The 20,775-nt window shown below is 39.0% G+C and overlaps 1 protein-coding gene across 2 annotated transcripts in view; it reads right to left on the minus strand.

Moving 5' to 3' along the window:
* Positions 1-20,775, minus strand: part of FRMD3 (FERM domain containing 3) — a 142,948-nt gene that overhangs the window by 47,919 nt on the left and 74,254 nt on the right. For both annotated transcript variants that reach the window (XM_086770995.1, XM_086770996.1), the window contains exons 4-6: positions 17,465-17,543; positions 5,117-5,214; positions 3,800-3,923 (exon numbers count right to left, since the gene is read on the minus strand). In XM_086770995.1, coding sequence (XP_086627121.1) covers positions 3,800-3,923; positions 5,117-5,214; positions 17,465-17,543 — 301 coding nt within the window. The remainder of the gene's footprint in view (positions 1-3,799; positions 3,924-5,116; positions 5,215-17,464; positions 17,544-20,775) is intronic.

A 20,775-nucleotide genomic window follows, 5' to 3' on the forward strand; every position in this document is an offset into this window, starting at 1 on the left:
TGCAGTATAATAAATATCCTTAATACTACCAAAATGGGTGAGAACTGAATATGTGGTTCCATGTACTTTTGCCTGGAAGTCAAGTAAAAGAGAGCGAGTTGTTTCTAACCTGGATCATTTCACTGATGTGATTTACAATGCAACCTTACAAACACTTGCACACACATAACTAAAAGGTAAAAGGGTCATGCAAATGAACAACCTAGGGAGGGACCTTAGCATTCATCTCACTTGAAGAAGAAGGTACACCAGAATATACTCACAGAATATCTAGATTTTTATGGACAAAATCTTTTCCAATCTGTTAAGAGCGGCAGGGAAACAGAAATGCAAGTAGCTACTACTTCAGTAGCTATGCTCTGCAGTAACCATACCCAAAACCGCAACTTTCAAATAAATTTTGAATTCTTTTAAGAACAAGTCTCCAAGTCTCATCAATTCCTAGTGCATCCTCACATATTCTAAGAATTTTAAGTGACAAAAGTATTATCTCTTCTCCTCCCCGTGGTATATTATGTTTCAAAAGAGGACTTACTTGGAGTGATAGGAAAATAAGAATATGTATTGTGATTAAACCGAGGCAGGTGTTTTTCCCACCACTAGCAAGGTTCAATCAAACTATTCCTGCACCTCTCTCTTTTCAATGAAGGAAGAATAATTAATTAAAATTCACAAGGCAACTAATCATAGGTGAATAAAGCTGACATGCATTTCTGTCTGTCACATCTATATTTTTGCAGTTAGGTTCAGGGGAAAGTCACAGAAAAGGTCACCTTTTGCTAAAATCCAGTGACATTCTCAGAGCCACAAAGGATAATAAATATAGGCAACATGTCAGACATCTGTTTTAATTAAAAAGAACAAGGCTTCTAAATGACACAAAATGAGTCACTAAGTCACCGGCAGCTGTCACCGTACCCTATCACTGCATCTCAGACATTTGCCTCACTGTCTTCATGTGCCTTTCAAATGGCAATTTCTTCCATTTTACTGTAGGACAGAAGAAAAGACGTGCCCAGTAAACAGGCCTTGAGGATGCTGAGACAGAATTCAGTAAGAACTGTCCCATTCTGAGCCACAGGGCTTTGTTTTTATGCAAGCCTGCTGCAGGAGACAGATGTCACGATCTTTGTTTATTTAGACGTGTGAAAAAAATAAAGAATCAGATTCAATTGCAGTGCTGAAATTCAGAAGTAACTCCTCTGAAGGTAGCAGAATGGCAGCTGGATTAAAACGGCTTAGTCTCTTCTGCTCTCCTCACATGTTAGCTCTCAGCTAACAGGTAACTCAAGTATCTTTTTAAAAAAGGCTAGAGGAACCTTTTGCAGCATTTAAGAAAATACTCATTGAGCAGCAAAGTATTAATTCTTATCAGAAAATTCAACTTGCTGAATGCAGTGAAACAGATGTGCTGGTCAATACCAGAAAGAAGACCGTAAGCTCAGTGTTTTTTCTAATCATCTTTTTCCAGCCAGATACAGAAATCTGATCATCTAGCACTGGACCTCTTTATATATAGTTTATTATAAGACAGACATGTTTTATTAATTTGTACTCCTAGAATAGAGACCCATGAAATTAAATATCCAGGAAAAGGTAAAACTTCTATGCGACTAGTGAATGTCTGATCTAAAAAATGTAATAGGATGATCAATTTTAGGAAGACAGGGCTACAGTGGAAAATTGCCAGACAGTAGCTATCCAGACAGCTCTGAAACTGTCTTTATAACCAGACAAATAGGTAAGGCACACCAGATGCTGCCATAAGCAAAAGAAAACAGAAAAGAAAGAAAACAGTTCCTGTGGGCTGCAAAGAGCTATAAACCACTGAGCCTAACATTCGTAACATATAAATTGATAACACCTATAACAGAATAATAATTAAGGAACTCATATATACGTGTGGGATATATGAGGATAGTTCTGCTATAAATTACAGTTATGGCTCAAACATCTCCTGGAATTCTTTGCAGGAATCAGCAGATCCACAGGCAGAAGAAGGCAAGTTTGTATCCTCTGACTTCCAAAACGCAATAATGAATAGTGTCCCTCACCAAGATTAATCAAAAAATTCAGGGGACATTCTCATACGCTGAGCCACTGTTGCTGGGAGGAATCTAGAACTAGGAGAATCCAAGAAGGACCTATGCGAAGGCTTGCAACATTTACTGTCACAGGATCAGGAACACTACACTAACAGGAAAGGGGGTCTAAAAACTGAGCTAAGTACGTGTGGTTATTCATAATAGAGGAATTAGTAGATTAAATTTACAAAGGACGGGTAGAATTATGCACAAGGGAAAAAAAAGAACACAGAAAAATACATCTTTCCTAGGGCAATGAAATACAAAACCCACCAGCTTTGGCTAACCATCCCTCCTTCCCTTCTAACTTTAAATAAAGGACTAGACTGTTCTTGAAAGGCTGAATTGATCAAAATCTTTTCAATTGCACCTTGGCTTAACTGATGAAAGATCTTGGGTCTTAATGGTTGAATTTATCCTTTAGTAATCCACAGCCACTGTATGGAACAATACTGAAAGTAAGAGAAATTTCGTTTTCTTTTTTAAAAGGCTGTTTCTGTTGGTCTGTGTAAAGTACAGTCTGGACTGCTCTAAAAATATTAGATACAGCTGTGCCATCTAAAGCATTGTTTCACTGTAAGAAATGTAAACAGAATATGTACATTTCAGGAAGGAAAAAAGAGAAGCCACATTAATACTGGCCATCTTGCTGTCATGAATGTGGCGCTTTGGTTGAACAACATATTTGACAGGCTTCTGAAAAAAAAAAAAAGATGTTTTAAGCATTAACTCCTGTGAAAAATTCCTTTTCAGGAATTCCTTTTCCTTTTGTCCTCAGGAACTTCATGTCTTACAATCTAATTCATTTTATAAATCATGTTCATGTACTTAAGCAAACCATTTACATATATTGCAATATGAAAACAAAACAGAGAGATTTTAAGCAAGTGCAAAGAGCCTTGTAACGTTTGAATACAGATTGTCCTTCTACTTGATGTAATTAATCGTTTGCTTTCATTTTATTTTCTTCACATCCTGTTCCAAGTTTTCTGAGGACTATCCTGAACGAAGCAAAATGACAAGGGTGTCATGCAAGCTACCGCCACGACTACTGTGCGTGTCACTCACCAACAATCCTGAAGAGGGTATAGTTGCACAACGCACTGCTACTTCTCTCCTGAAACATCATACTTTATGGACACATTCAACTTTGAAACCAAGATCTGTTAATCTAAAAGATCTGTTAATCTATCTTTCTCCATTCCCCCTGTCACACTATTAAAAGTTTAGGACAGGAAAAGAGTATGCAAAGTTCTGAATCTCACCTCCTTAGTCTTCCAAACAAGTTACTTAAATACATTTCTGTGCAATTCACCACTATGTTAACAACCTACAGATAAAAGAACTTAATTATGGTTTCAGTCAGGTCAATATCTATAAAGAATTTTATAACCGCAACACATACATACAGAAATTTCACAGCAAAAGATGTGTGATCCCTAAATGAAAGATGTTATTCCACTAATTAACCAGAGCAGCACTCATGATGTGAGTTGCTCCCACTAACTAGATCTACATTTTAAGCAAATGCAGTCTAAATTACCAGCGTACATGCAGGAATCAGCCATGATTAATGAAGGTTAATGAGAAAAGAAAAACTGCTAGAGCATCCGTTATAATCCAAGGAACAAACCCTGCTAAGTTAACATACATTATCTGGAAACAGATAAAAGTATTTCTTGGTTGTCTTTTTACCAAGCAGTATTCTAAATTACCTGAATTCATTTTTATGCATTTCAGCGATTTTCTTCTCGAGCTTTTGCGACTGCTTGGGAAAAATCTTAAAGTCACTGATGTAATTCTCTGGGTGTTCATCAGGATCATAATCACCAAGCTCCGCTAAACAGACCCAAAATACAGAACAAAACAGAAAAATTCAATTGGCATATTAGTTAATAAGGAAAAAAAATCAGTAAATGCAGTGTAATTCAAGACGTTTCCATGATTGGTAAGAATCTGTCAAGAAATGCTACTCTGAAGAACTGATAGTTGGCTGAAACAAGAAAATCCTTATAATTGCCACTTCAAACCAATGAGTTTCAAGTGAAGTTCATGGTTTACTATCTGCAGCAGTAATTTAGCAACCCTGAACTATTTTCTGTGTCAGAAACATGCTCTGTAAAACAGAGGCATAGGTAACATTCCCCTTTTAGGTCATTCTGGTACCAGGTAGAACTGAAACAATGCACTCCGGATTCTCCTCTCTTTTTACACTGATTTATCCTTGCTGATACTGGTTTAATTCTGTTCTAGCACAGAAACAGAAGCTGTAACATTATTTAAGGTGGCCCACAGTATTGGACTCCTCTTTTAAAAGATGCATCACTTAGGTACCCAAACATGGCATTTGGTCTTTTATTTTTCTAAATAAGCCTCTTCTAATAAGGTCTAGACTCAATCTTGGTTTGGATATGCTGCCTTATAATGCATTAAGAGCTTCATTCATGAATGAAGGGCGTTCCACACACATGAAGTCCCTCATCAGACATTTAGCTAACTACTTCTCTGTATGCAAGCCAAGACATATATCTGAATTTGACCCTAAGGAAATGATGGGGAGAGAAAGGAGAAGAATGAAAAAAAAAAAGGGGGGGGAACCTTTCTCCTTTAATTACATCTACTACTTTTGCCAGAGATTCCATCATCACATAGGTCTTCTTTACCATAAGAACGGGCACTGAATGACACTTTTTCCTGCTTAGCTCAAATGGAATAGGCTACATTTACATTCAGGATTCAGAATAGAATTTTTCTTTTTTTATAACTGGAATCTAACATTGATGCCACAGTTTGTCACTTAAATGGTCAGACAACCTGCTGTTTTAAACTTTTTTAAGTTCCAGTTTTGTTTCAGTTGGCTAAGTGGCTGAATTACTTGAAACACTTTACAGTGCATGTCAATACAGGACAACAGTACAACTGAAAAACAAAAAGTTATTGCTAGCTATATTCTCACAACAGTTTTGACTTTGTTTTTGTACTGAATATACCTATGAGTTAAGTATTTTTAAAAATCTGCTGCTTGTACTTACCTTGGACAATACAGGCACCCAGGTAGGCAGCATCAGAAAAAGAACACAGCAAACGGCCATGGAAAATATCCCTTTTTATTTGTAGATATAAGAGGTATCTGAAATATAATTAAAGAATTAGGAAATGATGTAGCATTTTTTTTTAATAATAGATTGAATTTATCAGTGTGAAAACGGTTGTGCTACTCTTCTGGATCTCTCTCTCACTACCTTAAATAGGAGGAAAAAGAGGCAAAGCACAACCACAGATGTAAGACAAGAGATTTTTCTCAATAACAATGAAATAATGACAGGATAAGTGACAAAAACCCACTAAGAGATAGCATGGAGAGTACTTTATTTAAAATGTACAGCTGTTACGATGCTCATTAGTAACATGAAATATATTACAGCAATGTAATTGAGCACATCCCCTCTAGTTAAAACAGGTCTACACAAGGAAATTTCTCTCTCTATCCCTGTAGACCAAGTAGCACAGTGGCCACAGTGGAGAAGATTTCTTTCCTTTTCTTTTTTTTAATCCATTAAGAATTCTAGATGAAGTTTTGAGGCAGAAGCAACTCCCTGAAGCCCAGAGGGGCAGCGGGCACAAGGGGAGGAACCTCTCCCATTCCTCTCAGAGCTGCTCTTCCTCCACAAGAGCTGGGGAGAAGAAAGTAAAAGGCTCCTTCCACCTGCCCTCCACCTCCTACCATGGAGCAATGTTATTTCTGATAGCACGAGGAGAGGTGCAGCTGCGAGGCCATCACCTTCTCTTTCGCCTTCTCCCCCTGAGAGCAGCCTGCCAGAGATGGACCAACTCACAGCCCAGAAACTCACTTGCAGCTCCCTTCCCAGCTACGTAGCTGGTTACAGCTGCACCATTCAGCAGCTTCACCCCTCTGGGAAAACAAACCATTCAAGCATTGCTTTAGCCAGACAAAACCAGCTATCTAGAGGGTGCTATCAAACTCAGTGGCTACTCAGACCTTCAGGACATTCCTTGATGCTGCCAGTCCTCTCCAACCTTGAGCTACAGTGTAGCCAATAAAAATGTGCCTTATAAATAACACTGATGTCAGACATATTTTGCCTAAGTTACTTGGTTCTGTACCATGAGCTCCTGCAGCAAGTCGTTTATCTGAAGCTTACAGTGAATTGTAGATTTGGGCAAGACCTCTCCTATGAGGACAGGCTGAGAGAGTTGTGGCTGCTCAGCCTGGAGAAGAGGAGGCTCTGGGGAGAGCTTGCTGTGGCCTTTCCATACCTAAAGGGAGCTTATAAGAAAGACAGCGAGAAAATCTTTAGCAGGGCATGTTGTGATAGGATAAGGGGTAACGGTTTTAAAGTAGAGGGAGGCAGATTCAGACTTGATATAAGGAAGAAATTTTTTATCATGAGAGTGGTGAGGCACTGGACCAGGTTGCCCAGAGAGGTGGTGGATGCCCCATCCCTGGAAACATTCAAGGCCAGGTTGGACGGGACTCTGAGCAACCTGGTCTGGTTGGAGATGTCCCTGCTCCTTGCAGGGGGCTTGGACTACATGACCTTTAAAGGTCCCTTCCAACCCAAACCATTCCATGATTCTATTATGTGAAAGGCAAGAGAAATTTTCCTCCTCTCCTTGGACTGTTACTAAATGCTACATACATATGAGACAGTTATCACTGAGAAATGCAATTTGTTCTCGCTATGAACACAACCCTTCACTGCATTAGAGTATTACAAGTTTCTACAGGAACCTTGCACTTCAAGGCCTTTTTTTTTTTTTATTTTGCAACCCCATTTTTTCCTGTAATCAGTGTCCAGTAACAGCTCACTAATTCACTTCCATAGTTTGGTATGGCTACAGCACAGGTAGTTCCCAGAAGAGAACTGCATCAGGGTGATCCAAAGGCTTCAGTGGGATGAGTAAAAATTCTTAAGCTGCAACGACAGCCTACTGGAAAAGGCTCAGTATATTGACGCAGATACCACACACAACTTGAGTAAATGAGCAGTCTCTATCCTAAAACTTTTTGTATGTCTTGCAAGTGTGAAAAATTGGGTTGTCGTTCTCCAGAGTGACCATCAACTTGAGGCCAAACTGAGTTCACCTTTTAAGAAGTGCCAAAAAAAGCCACCTATGAAAGGGCATCCCAAGATTTCACAGCACAGCTTGCTAGCTGGGCTGTAAGGTCAACAGACCTCCAGTGACACTGCAGATTGGTGGTTTATGAGATTGAAAATTACTCTAATGAGATACAAAAGTATCTTCTGCAAAAGCATATTAACCCACTGCTCCCAACCTACATTTGCAGTCACAAGGTTGACATGAGAACTAAGAATCTGAAATCTCAGGACCGTGCTAGGTCTGACTCTCCAGCTGTACGGATGGAAGCAAACACTATGAGCAGTTACTTTTCTATGAATATTTTAGTATTTATAAGAAGATAAATTAGTTTTGCAGGAAATTCTTTCCCATGTAACAGATTAGGCACCAATGCTGCCCACCTTGACCATCTATTACAAGCCATTATCTTCAGAGCCCAGCAAGAACAGAAAATATCCAAGAATTTACTCAAAACACCTATTCACAAGTCAGGCAGGCTCTCTCTTTCAGTCTGTCAGTCGGTCGGTCGGTCGATCTGTCTGTCTCTCTCTAATGCTTTGCAATAAATCACAAGTTAGACTCCTGAAATGAGATGGCAGGGAGGCCCCTCTCCTCCAATATACAGTTATTTTATGAAAATAAATCTGAAAACACACATACATTGATTAAGTAGAATTCAAAACCAGTTTTTTTAAAACTGAGGGGCAGTCATAAATACAATAGTTTGTGATGGGTCATGAAGATACTACACCAGCACTTAGAATCATTGACAGAAACCCCTCAGAATAAGGGCAAAACCTGATTTCTATGCAGTCCACTACAATTCTGTAGAGATGAACACGGGAGTTTGGGTGGGAGTGTGCATACCTGTGGCATTTCTAAGCAAATAGTTGGTTTTTGAACAGGATCAAAGATCCTCTATGTCATTATTAAATTTCTGCATCCATAATAGTCTCAGTTATCGGAGCTAATCTTAAACAAGAAATACATGGTTTTCTTTGCCCCAGAAAGAAATCATACAGGAATAAAGACAGGTATTACATTAGTTTCTTGCTTAAGACTGTTTGCAATATGAAACTATCAAAATTTGTCAGAAATACCCCCAAAGTTAGCTTCATTACAATAAAAATAATACATACTCTTTCAATCTAAATTGTCAATATATGCATTTTTGTCAATTACATGAAGCTAATAAAAACATATTATTATCAATTCCCTCCAGCTAAATCACTGAGTCTGCAAGTTGTTCAGAATTTTTTAAAAATCAGAATTAAAAAACTGCAAAAAATGTCCATTATTATTTTTCTGTAACTTCCGTATAACACATTTTTCATTTTCTTGTCTCCCTAACACACCAGAGAGTATTTCCTTTCTGTAAGAACTGGGAAAACACAAATACATACTCAATTTTTGCGAAGAGGTATGTTAACAGAAAGTAAGTAAGAGTAAGATAACCAAAATAACATATAAGATATATTTTTAGGGAAAAGCACATTTGTATCTCAGAACTGATTTCTTCCTAGTGATCTGAGGAAGAAGCTCTGTTTCCCTCCCTTACATAAAAGGGGGTTTGTTGTTGCAATGTTTCATTGGGTGTTTGGGGGGTGAGGAGGTGCTTCCTAAACTGTTCATGTACCTTCCTATTACACTAATATTTTTAAAAATAAAAATACTGAAGTCAATTATTTCTGTCACTAAGGTTCTCTGCTGAGTTGCTGTCTGTATTTGACCCTTGAAATCCTTAATTAAACAGTTCAAAATTGCACTAAATATCTCACTTCTGAAAAAAAAAGAGAGGAAAAAAAAGAAAAAGGAAAAAAAAGATCTCCAAGACAGGAAGCAGCAGTCAAAAGGGGAAAAGAGGCACAGAGCACAGTTCACAGTGGAGACTGGAGAAATTGTTGGCTAGGACACAAGGGAAGCACTCGCACTTACAAGAAGGGCAAGGGAATACCCAGGCAGAGCAGAATCAGAGAATCTGAATGTGGTTTTCAGAGATCACCCACACAGCAAGCTGCATGGGATACTCTTCATCTTCAAAGCAAGAAGAGTGGTCTGGAACAAGACTAAGGCATTAAGGCATTATCTCCTATCAAAAGAAGGAGATATATGCACTGTGGACTGAAAGCCAATGTTGCAAGCTTTGCCAAAGGTTGGCTCAACCTCAGACACTTCCTATAATGCTGATAAAGTGACTGATGTCCCAGGTCAGCAAAGACCTATGAATGCGTACCTGAGTTTTGAACTCAGGAAGGTTTATGCATGTACTTAGAACTGCCTATACCGACAGAAAAACCTTGCAAAATCATGTGATTTTGCTGCTTCTTGTGTCCTTCCACCACAGCTGTTTTTTACAAAAAAAAAAAAAAAAAAAGCCCTGGCACAACTTTATAGCCTGATTTACAGCCCTAAGTACTCAGGCTCACCAGTGAGCTAGCAAACGTATTATGCTTCAGAGCTTACATTCACAAACATCTATCATTGGAATAACCTCATTTCCATCTATTATCTGTTTGCAATACAGATGACTCAACTCCAGGTTAGCCAAGCCCTTCTTGCCACTGCAGATGAAGGGTCAGCAATATCTATTCTTGTTTTCAAGCAGGCTTCGTGACCCCCAGAGACCACGCTGTTAACTGCTTAACAGTCAATTTATTTACCTATTTTAAGATGTTCAGCGAGACAAGAAAGCTCCCCCACAGCAAAACTTTGTGGTTTGTTAACATAGTGGTTTTTTCTTGTGTTCAAGTCACTTCATTCATTTTATTCCAGCAACAAGCATTTCTTCCAGTGTAGTTGCAGCCTTTGCAGCTGACAGACATGGTCACCTTGAGAGATCCAGCAATGTTTCAAAAATTGTTATCTCAGCGTGCTGTCTAACTTTGACTGCACTGCTCTTTACCATGGTACTGTCCTCTCTGCAGAGTAGCAGAGACCAAATGCGTGTGTTTACAATATTCCTAGATTGGGTGCCCTCCTCCCGCAACAGAATTTACGAGTTTTTTATGTATATCATTCTGGATACTAACTTTGCATTCTGTCTTCTACAGTAGATATCATCAAGCACACTGCAGGAGCACTAGTTTCCAAAGTCTGTGAATCTAACCTAAACACTAACTACTACATACTCGTATGCAACACCACAACTAAGAGAACATCTTTTCTACGGTTTACAGTGCCACCTAGACAACAAGGCTAATAGAGAAAATAATTACATTCTCTAAATATATATTGCTTGTCTACTTACTAATATTTGACAAGTATTTTGATACCTTATAAACTAAAGAAAAGCCATCACTCCATTAGCTACCGATAAAACACAAAGTTAACAAATCGATCTCGGAGTCATCGCAGACAGATCTCTGAAATAATCAACTGAGGGTGCAGCAGCAGCCAAAAAAAGCCAATAAAACATTGGGCATCATCAGGAAACATACTGTAAATAAGACAGAGGGGCATTCTGCCACTCTTTAAAGCCTTAGTGTATTACATCTTGAATGTTTTACCTAGCTCTAGCCTCTGCATCCTAAGTAGGACATAGTTGAGCTTGATACAGAGAAGAATCAGTAAAATGAGTGAGAGGACAGAGTCTCGCTTACAAGGAGAGACAGTGACTGAGGGGAAACAAGACTGTCTTATGAAATCTTGAGGGTAGCAGGAAAGGCAAACACAGAACTGCTATTCAATGAATTCTGCAATACTAAAGCTAGGGGGAAGTCAGTGAAATCAGGAAATTGCTTAAGGCAGACAACAGAAAATACCTTAAAAGCAGGTGGATGAGATGTGAAGAGAACCTGAGAGGAGTCTGCCTCAGCCAACTGTGAAGAATTTCTGGTGAGAGGAACGGCTGCAGACACCAAGGTCAGTGAAGAAGGAGGGGGAAGAGTAATGCCGCTCCTGGCCAAAATTCCCCTGCAGCCTGTGGTGATGACCATGGTGGAGCAGGTTGCCCCTCCGCAGCCCATGGAGGCCCACGCAGGAGCAGAGATCCACCTGCAGCCGGTGGAGGACCCCATGCCGGGGCAGGAGGATGCCTGAAGGAGGCTGGAGCCCATGGAGGGCCCGAACTGGGGCAGCTGTTCTGGAAGGACTGCACCCCTTGGAAGAGATGACCCACGCCAGAGCAGTTCACAAAGGACTGTAGCCCATGGCAGGGACTCCACACTGGAACAGGGGAATAACGAGAGGGAGTTCTTCCTCTGAGGAGGAAGGAGCAGCAGAAAGCAATGTGTGATGAACTGACCATAACCTCCATTCCCCACTGTGCTGCTCAGGGGGCAGGAGCTGGAGATATTCAGAATGAAGTTAAGCTCAGGAAGAGGGGAGGGGTGGAGGGAAGTTTTTTTTAATCTCTCATTATGCTGCCTTGGTTTTATTAATAATAATAAATAAATGGATTTCCCCAAATTAAGTCTGTTTGGCTCGTAACAATAACTTCAATGATCTCTCCCTGTCCTTATCTCAAACCTTGAACCTTTTTGTTATGTTACCTCTCCCTCATTCCCTTGGAGGGTGGGGAGAGTGAGTGAGAGACTACGTAGCTTGGTCCCGAGGGGCTAAACTATGACACTGCATTACAGTGTATGGTCTTTCCTTGGTAAAAAGGGAAAAATGTAAAAAATTACCATGCCAGCCAGCTGCTTGACAGCACTGACTACAGGGAGAAGCTTTACTGCTACACAAGAATTCATTTCACCAATCAATAAAAAAGACAAAAGAGTGGTAAGGGATAAGCTGTGTTTTGGATACTGGGTACATAAAACCCCCACCACAGCACAGGAGTAGATTCTCCTCTGCAAGCTTCCACAACTGAACGGCATCTTCTCAGCCCTCCTCCTTCCCCTCAGAGGGCCACAAGAGGACCTCTAAATGTGTAACATCCTATTCTCCCACAGGCAGAAGCTCCACCAAAAAATCCAGGTCTCTTCTGCATTATTTCTTCCCTACCCCAAATGCTTTCTGCAAGCCTGCCAGCACCATATGCTCTTACTAATGACTCTCATTCATTTTTAAGACCTATGGTATTCAATGTGACTCTGAGTCCAGAATTATTAAAACTATAAACTCACTTGCCAACTGCCAAAATGGCCTCAAGAATGCCAAAACAGACAAATGGACTTGCAGAGGCATCAAAACATAGCTACCATTGCACTTCTTACAAAAAGCAGAACAGGGCACCCAGAGAGGCAGAGGCATTCCTAAATGATGCCTGGAACAGGGTTCAGCAGCACAAGCCCAGCTCATATTGGCTCAGCCTTGGAAGGATGAACAACTTGAAAATAAATGGTTTGATATTCAAGCATTAACAACCAGTTGGAGTACTATCAGCCTCAAATGGCCTCCCACTTCTGGAGGGAAAAGCACCAGGGTCTCCAGCATAACGTAATACCAAGTACAGCTGTTTGAGACAGGACTAGTCAAGCATTGCACGCATACAGCTGTACCGTTCTTCCTCACCCACGCTAGCTTGCTCAGGGCTCTGGAATTTGCCATGTTTACATACCCCAAGTCTTTGTCATTTTATATGACTTCCAGTTAAACACTTTTTATCTTCTTTTCTTTTCTATCAAAGAACCCATTACACTGTTTTATGACAGCCTAGTGACTGAAGAACTGCTTCTTGGATTAGGAAATATGGATTAGGAAAAAAGGGCATGGTGAATGCTAGTTGAAATAATCAGTCTTTGGTTAATTCCGCCAGCTACTCATCCATGCCCTCTCCCAGGTCTGTTTTTTTCTACAATAATCATGGATTACTGCTGATACAGTATTATCTGTAGCATTTTAGATCATTGCTTTGGGACCTCAAATGACTTTATATTCTCTCCTTTCAATTATACATACACAGTATAAAGTAGGGATTTGGAGATAAAAAGGCATGAGGCCTTGGGCTGCTTTATTATATAAGAAAGAACAAACACTGATTTATTTATTACCTAAACAATAACATTGAAAAGAAATAACATAGTAAAAATCTCTGCCCAAGTGTGATCAGTCTTTGGATCCATCTGTTCGCACTCCCTTGACTTTTACCGCTTTGTTCATGCGCAGTGTCTGGTTTTCCCAGCTGTGGAGCCTGCCAGGGCTCTGACCTGTGATCAAAGTGTAGTGAAGACAGGCACAGTGCAAAAATATCTCTGCTTTCCAGAGAGTGTAGTGGGATGCTGTGTGTACTGTGGATTGAATGCCCTCTGTAGTTACAACTTCCTCCGTGGCAATTTTATATATTTGAACGCCATGCCAGCAGAATAATCTTGACCATCATAGTGAACTCTGGAACTTTTTTCTGCATGTGGTTCCGTGCATATAGCTAAAGAGAGCACCCTCTCACCATCAAGCCTATCATGGTCTCTGGAAAAACAACCAGAATGCACCAAAAAGATGAAAAAAAAAAGATAATTAGGAGAAAAGGAAACCAGCAGTAATATTGAAAATGCATGTATTCAAGGCCTCCGCCCCAATCCTGTGTAGCCAAAAAACAGCCTGCAGAGCACATGCTAATTTAACAAGAAAATAAACTGAAATTATGTTTTACAGGTATGTGTGGCAGGGAGATATAAGGATCCGCTTGTCATGTTGCCATTGCCTAACTAAAAAGTAGTAATTATTACTCTCACTAGGGATGCTCAGTGAAACCAGTTAAATGCTGTTTTCTGAAACTGAAGTACTTTGCTCTGACTTCACATCACCTGTAAGTGCTAGACAATCAGATTGAGAAAGCCACAGATGTACCATTCCAAAGAGCCTGATGTCATTCAGATGCTACACATGAAGCAGAAATTAAATCCTCAGAGGTGGCCACAGCATAGAGGAACATCATTCTTCTACTAAGGCTGAGTGCCTCTCTGTTTAAAAGACTACACAAACTGTTAAAAAAATCCATATGCACTGTTTGTGTTGCAATCTGCTGAGCATCCAGTGCACCTGAAATAAATTCAGAGGCTAAATCATTTGAGCAAAATAAGGTAAGTCCTTGCCACTTTCTCATCACAATGTTTTAAAAGGCACTGGAAAAACTGCCTCATTAGTTTAACTATTTAAAAGCGTCTTTAGTCTTTCTCAAACACGTTTCAAACATGTATGGCCTGACTGTGCCGTTTAGAAAACAGTACTTCCAAAAATAAGGACAGATCTTCTAAACCCATGTTGACACAAGTTAAGGAGACCAGGAGAAGGTTAAGCACTGAAGTGCATTAAGGTTGGGACTTTGTCGACAAGTCGAGTTTCACGTAGTCTGAAGAACAAGACAGCTTGCAAGGCAGCAAGCCCCATGGCCACTGAAGTTAACTTGTGAATTGCAATCCTCACACTAACTGACTCTAGAGAAAACAGTGATCAAGGACCACACAGAACCTCCTTCTGCAGTGAGAGGTGGAAATTTTGCCCTGAGTTCACAGAATTCTTTATTCAGCAATAGTATCTCCAAGTGCCTTAATATCCAGAGGCAGGCTCTGATTTTATTTCAAAAGCATAGCTATGGAAGCAATTGTTAATTAAAATGAGAGAAGATGAAAGTAAGTAGCTGGAGTGGTACAACGTGACTGATGGTATTCTCAGGCATCCTTAGTAGTGGAACGAAATGCAGTGACAGCCATGCGTGTGGCTTGATCCTTTGCTCAAGGCACTCCTGCCCTCTGAACACGCAGTGTGCATACATTTTCAGGCTCTTACAGCTTTTTATTTTCTATAGTATCATAGACAGAGTGATGACTTCAGCCAGGTCATTCTCCATCTTAACTTCCTGAAAATAGCTCCACCTGTAAGACCACAGAATAACTCAAAGATTACAGTCCAGGCCAGGCTACCAAAGCTAGGACACAAATGAAGCAGCAGTAATCTGGAGTGACAAACACTCCATTTTCTTCCTGCAAGTGATGTCTAAATCCTGAATAGTATTACTATTCACATTGTATTATTTTCACTGAAATCTAACCATTTACTGCACACACATACAGCTTCATGTACTGAATAGACGTTTTTTTTCTTACGTCAGATACGGCCATGGAAGAGCAGGAAAACAGCTCTTTTTAACATCTGTACATCTTTGACGTCTCCAAGGTACTTCATTGAAGATTTATTCCTATAAAGCTTTTACAAAGACTGCATCGAGAATAATACACATGGGGGATTTACACAGGGTTAATTAATATTCTGAACCAAAGAGTAGTACGACAATGTGACAGGATGAGTCTTACTATATCTTAATTTCATTATCTAAGTGGGGACTACAAGCACCTGTCAGATTTCTACTCAGCTGAAGAGACAAGTGAGCAGCTCTGTGACATGCTTAGGCACGGAGAGTAGCAGAAATGCAAAGCACTATTACTCTGACACAGCTGACTGTATATACAGCTGTGACGTACATACGGCTTTTAAGTCAAAGGGTGACAATATGACAATATTATTAATTTATTTTCAAATGATCTTAAGCATACACTGCAACAAATGTGATTGTCCAGTGAACAGAGCAGAACAAAAAAAAAAAATCTACCGAAAAGCCAATTATCTACCAAAGTTTCATGACTGCCCTCTGTCAAATACTAATGGAAGTTTTTCTTCTTCACTTTCACCAATCATTGCAATTAATGAAAAAAAAATTGAATTCAAGCCAATTTGGAGTGTCATCTTAATCGGATCCTCTGCTTTAGACGATGAAGCAAATTCTCAGAAGTTGAGTTACATGACTACACTTCACTTGCTCATTTCAGGAGTGTTTCTTATACTTTGTTATCGTATCAGAGACCTGGGCAGAGACAAAGCTTCCCAGACAGCAACATTAGGAAACTATAAAGCTGATCAGATACAAAAAAAAAGTCACGTGCACAAGACAGATATATGAAAAGAGAAATTATGACTCCTTTTAAGATCTCAACAGTATTAGTTTTAACAAAAGACTGTAAAACATTTCTCATACAACAACTTGACTTTAAAAATTAATTTGAAATGTTCCAGCAAAGCCTAAAACATACTGACAGCACAATACACTTCATTGAGCTAATTCTAGGTGTTTTGCATTTTGATAAAACTTCTCTTCAGAGGGCATCCAAGTAGTTAAAAGAAAAAAATCAATTAATTAAGCTCTTGAATGAGGAAGGTATATACAAAGTTTATACTCTGGCTCATAAAAAGGTAGAACATTTATCCAAGAACAAACACTAATAAGTAATGAAAATTCCTTGTCTTCCTGGTTTACAACCTGTTCACTCATATAAAACAGTTTCAGTATTTCACCCAGGATAAACAGCTATAATATGAATTGCATGTTCCAGCTGCTCTAGGCAAACTATAAACTTACCTTTTAGCAGAATGCATGCTGTTCTTGAAACTTTCAGTTTCCCAGGGTAATGGGATCACTCCCATTTGTGAAGTGACTTGTAAGCATAAGAATTTGCAGGACTTTGGGAAAGCAACAAGGAAGAACTCAAGACAACAATTGCTCAGGCACTCCATGCTTCTGCAACATGCAGCTATCAGTCAGCTGTGTGACCTGCTGACCAACAGCGTGGTAAGGTGTACATACAGTCCTGCACAGCGTGTGCAGAGGTTAAAAGAGCTGTTACTTTCATACATTTTCTCCACCAAATACATTTGTTGAAAAACACCCAGAACAACAGAATATTCACAATGACTAGCAGGAAGGACAAAACTCCCGTTTGTTAAGTGTGACAGATCCATTGCACACATGTGTTTTCATAGCAAAGGATGGAAAATTCCAATGCAACAAGACTTATTAACCTCCAGAGCAGCTATACTTTAAAAATATAAATATATGGCACCTCTACATCAGTTTGCTAAAGGTCTGTCAGTACTCTACAAATACTGTCTTGTCTGTGGTCCTAAAGACACACACAAGAGAAAATTCAGTGAGGCTATTCATATTCCTGTTGAAAGAGTTAAGAGTCAACACTGAATTAAACTTCACAGCTTATTTCTCACACACAAAAAAAGAAAAACTAAAGACACAAAAGGCACTTACTCAAGACCACAATCCTTGACACTGGAAGAGTCAGGATAATCCTTGCCCAGTCATTTGACCATTGCCTCTCTTTCTGAAAGTTCTTCAATAGCATCACTACATCTCTGTGTGTCTCAGAAACGTCCCCTCAAACCGCTTTTAAAAATTCGCAGGTAGCAAAATAAATTAAAACACTATCAGTACTGCAAATGTCTAACTATAGTATTTTAGCATAAATAGTGAGAACCCTACCCTATTCAACAAACTGTCTTATTTTGAACTTGTTAATGATGTACATTAAAACAAACAAACAAACAAATACCTGGTGAGCTCTTCTTTAATCTTCAAGGGTTCATGTGGGTAGAATTTCACTCTAAAGCACATGGTATATGGTGGATACGCTGAAACATTATAAAGAACAAGCAGATTTGTACTAAGACATGAAAACTGATGACAAGGTTACTGAGACTTAAGAATCTTTAGAGAGTTCTGCCCAACCCACCTCTGCATCTAGGTTCCTGTTTCCTCTGGTTCATTCCATCTCCTTTCATATTTTGTGACAGCATTAGAGATTAAGGAAATTAACGTAACAAATTCCAATGGTCTGACACAAGAGAACATCCTTATTTGCATTACTCTCTCAAATCATCTGAGAGGTAAGGCAGTAAGAAAAACATGTAAATTTTGAACTCCTGCATATCAGAGCATTAGAATTTATTCTGTTCCACTGTCCTCAAGAACAAAACCTATACAGTTGGATATTTCCCAAAAAGCAGGTTACAGGATAGCTGCATACTTATTATACAGAATAACCTTTAAAACGAATTTAAAAAGAGAGGGGAAAGTGCATGGGAAAATTCTGTTCTTCACTTAAACATTAGTGCTGATGTGACCCATAGGATTTACACCAAGACATTCCTAGATAGAAAAAAAAAAGTTTTAAAATGTCAGATGGCCAAATGGGGAGGAATTTTACTGTCAGCGTCTGGGAGAAAATAACAGTGTACACAAAAACACGCAAAAGAACAGAAGAACTAGTTTTAAAGGGTCTTTATCTAGAACCACAATGATGCAGCTACCTTAGGCAACCTTCCAGAGAGTTTTTCAACACACTATTGGAAGCATGGTGCTCACAGCTACTGATTACTGGCCACCAACTGGCTTCAACCAGTACAGACAAGACTGGCAGTGGTTCAGGATATTTCTCTGAGACTAAAATTTCCCCTGTCAGGCAAAATCAGTGGTAAAGACAGCTGAAGCCCAGACTTAGACTTTACACATCATGTTATGATACAAACATTTCAGTGAAGATGGAAAATGCAAAGGTAAATGCTGAGATAAAGAAGATGCCATGCCTTCCTTCTTCTTGTGTTGCACTAGGACACATTTAACTAGGGTTTCACATGTGATAAGACAAAATATACAATATATTGGAAGACTCCTTCTGTCAAATCCCAGTATTAGTAAATATGAAATTAGAGCTATCTTTGCCAAAGCAAAGAAACTAAAATGGTAGCGTATCACACAAGAATCTATACAGACTTTAGAGCCTCAAATATATAACATTATAGCTGCCAAAGATACAACAACATATAGCTGCCAAGTTGTGATTTCTGTACAACCTGACTGTATAGAGGGATTATGTCTGAATGATTCATGTACTACTGAGGCCCATGAAATCTAGTACCTACTGAAATTTTTATTAGAACACTACTCCCAGTCATTTGTTTTCTGTCCTGAATATTTGTCAATACTGAGCTGCATGAATAAATACACTGACAAACCTGTTACTATGCTGGGAGAAAATTAAGTTTCACACAAATGGTAGCTGAGACCAAGCACACAGCATTTTTCAAATTTTCCTGTATATATGTAAGTGCTCTGTAATCCTATGCAAATCTCAGCATTCAACTGAATTTAGAACATTTTGAATCATTTGTGTCAATATGACCTGCTCCTGCATCAGAGGAAATGGACGTTCATTCTTACAAAATAGATCATTTCACTGTTTTCTGAATTCCTTAATGGCAAAGAAAGAAAAGGAAACCTCCATCTAATACAGTCACTGCAAATAGCTTTCTGGCACCATTTCTCCCAGAAGCCATACACATAATGTATATTCTATTAACCAGTCCCTTCATTGCTTCAGTTTTTACACTTTCCACCTGCTACTAACTTCAGTCTTCACTTGCATCACCTGAAACTGCAATGCTTTTCAAACGAATATGAGTAATTTCTTCTTCTGAGTCTAAACCTTTTCTTAGTAAATGGAATATTTTTAGACAAAATACGAATTAAGTTTGTGTGCCTTTAGAAATTATTTAGTGTTCTGCATTAATATAGCATGTTTTTAGAAAAATAAATCAAGAGGTACCTGAAGTGAAATGCTACCAGAAATGTCCTTGAAATGTGTGGGAGCAAAAGATGTATCTATGTATAATCTACATGGATTCTACACATGCATATAAAATATGTATATATCTCTCCTTGCTTTGATTCCTTAAAAGGGTTATTGTAGCAACTAAGGTCCTTCATCTGTGACAAAAAATAAAGTTGCACTAGTATTAAACTGAATTTGCTCATGAAAAGCCAATCACATAATTGGCTTTTTCTACTTCTGTGTCCTAAATGTAAGGCTGATAACAAAACATCTTTATTAGCATCTCATGCTCTTTTGCTGTTGTTGTTGAGACCTTTTCACTGTGATAAATAACTTCATACTAGCTGCATTGTATTTTGCTCTTTTTCTATGCATTCATTTTTCAGTCTTCAGAGTTTTGATTAGGATTCTACCCCAAAAGCCAAACAAGTCCTCTGATGAGACCATCAGATGACTACATCTGTGGAATTTATGCAGTACCATTGATCACAGCTAGGCAACATATAGATGCAGATAGAGTTGTTTTGAATAAATCAAAACACTCTCAGTGCATCTCTTGGCAGAGTTCCTGAACATGTTGCTATGCAAAGCGCAACAAGAAGCACGAGCCCTTACGCTTTGTTGGGTGAAAGCAGTGATACAAATGCAGATTAGAGGACACTCAGAGGCTCTGTTCTACTTTTGATAATATATTTTAAGGAAGAAAGAGATAAAGATAATTTGTAATTATTACAGTCCCTCTTTTCTTCCTTCACTAGCACTGCAGAGGAGCGCAACTTCTTTTTAAGTTGACATTCTTGAACTTATTTTTCACCAGATAACACTCCAGCTACCCAAACACTAGATATAAACAGTTCACATTGAATATGCTAGGTACATGTGTGCATTCTTATAAACACATGTATGCACATCTTGCAATATATGCTACTGCTGCACTAATCAAAGAACTTCATGTAGTCCATCCAACGCCTAGCATTAACTATTTTTACATATCAGACAATCTATTAAGCCTCATCACAATTTAAAACAAATATATTATCCTCCACACGAAGACACCTTGTACTTCTGCTTAAAACACAGAACAACTGCATATTCCTTCAGTTCATAAACTAAGTAGATAGACAGACAACAGCTTTTATTAAACAACACACAACTCCCAATGACCTAAATCAAGTCTCTAGAACTGCCAAATATACACTCTCTTCCACTGCTGGACATAAACTTCTGAGTACCAAAGTAGTTCTGTTTCCTGA

The sequence above is a fragment of the Chlamydotis macqueenii genome, chromosome Z, assembly GCF_036417535.1.
Source record: "Chlamydotis macqueenii isolate bChlMac1 chromosome Z, bChlMac1.mat, whole genome shotgun sequence".
NCBI lineage: Eukaryota > Metazoa > Chordata > Aves > Otidiformes > Otididae > Chlamydotis > Chlamydotis macqueenii.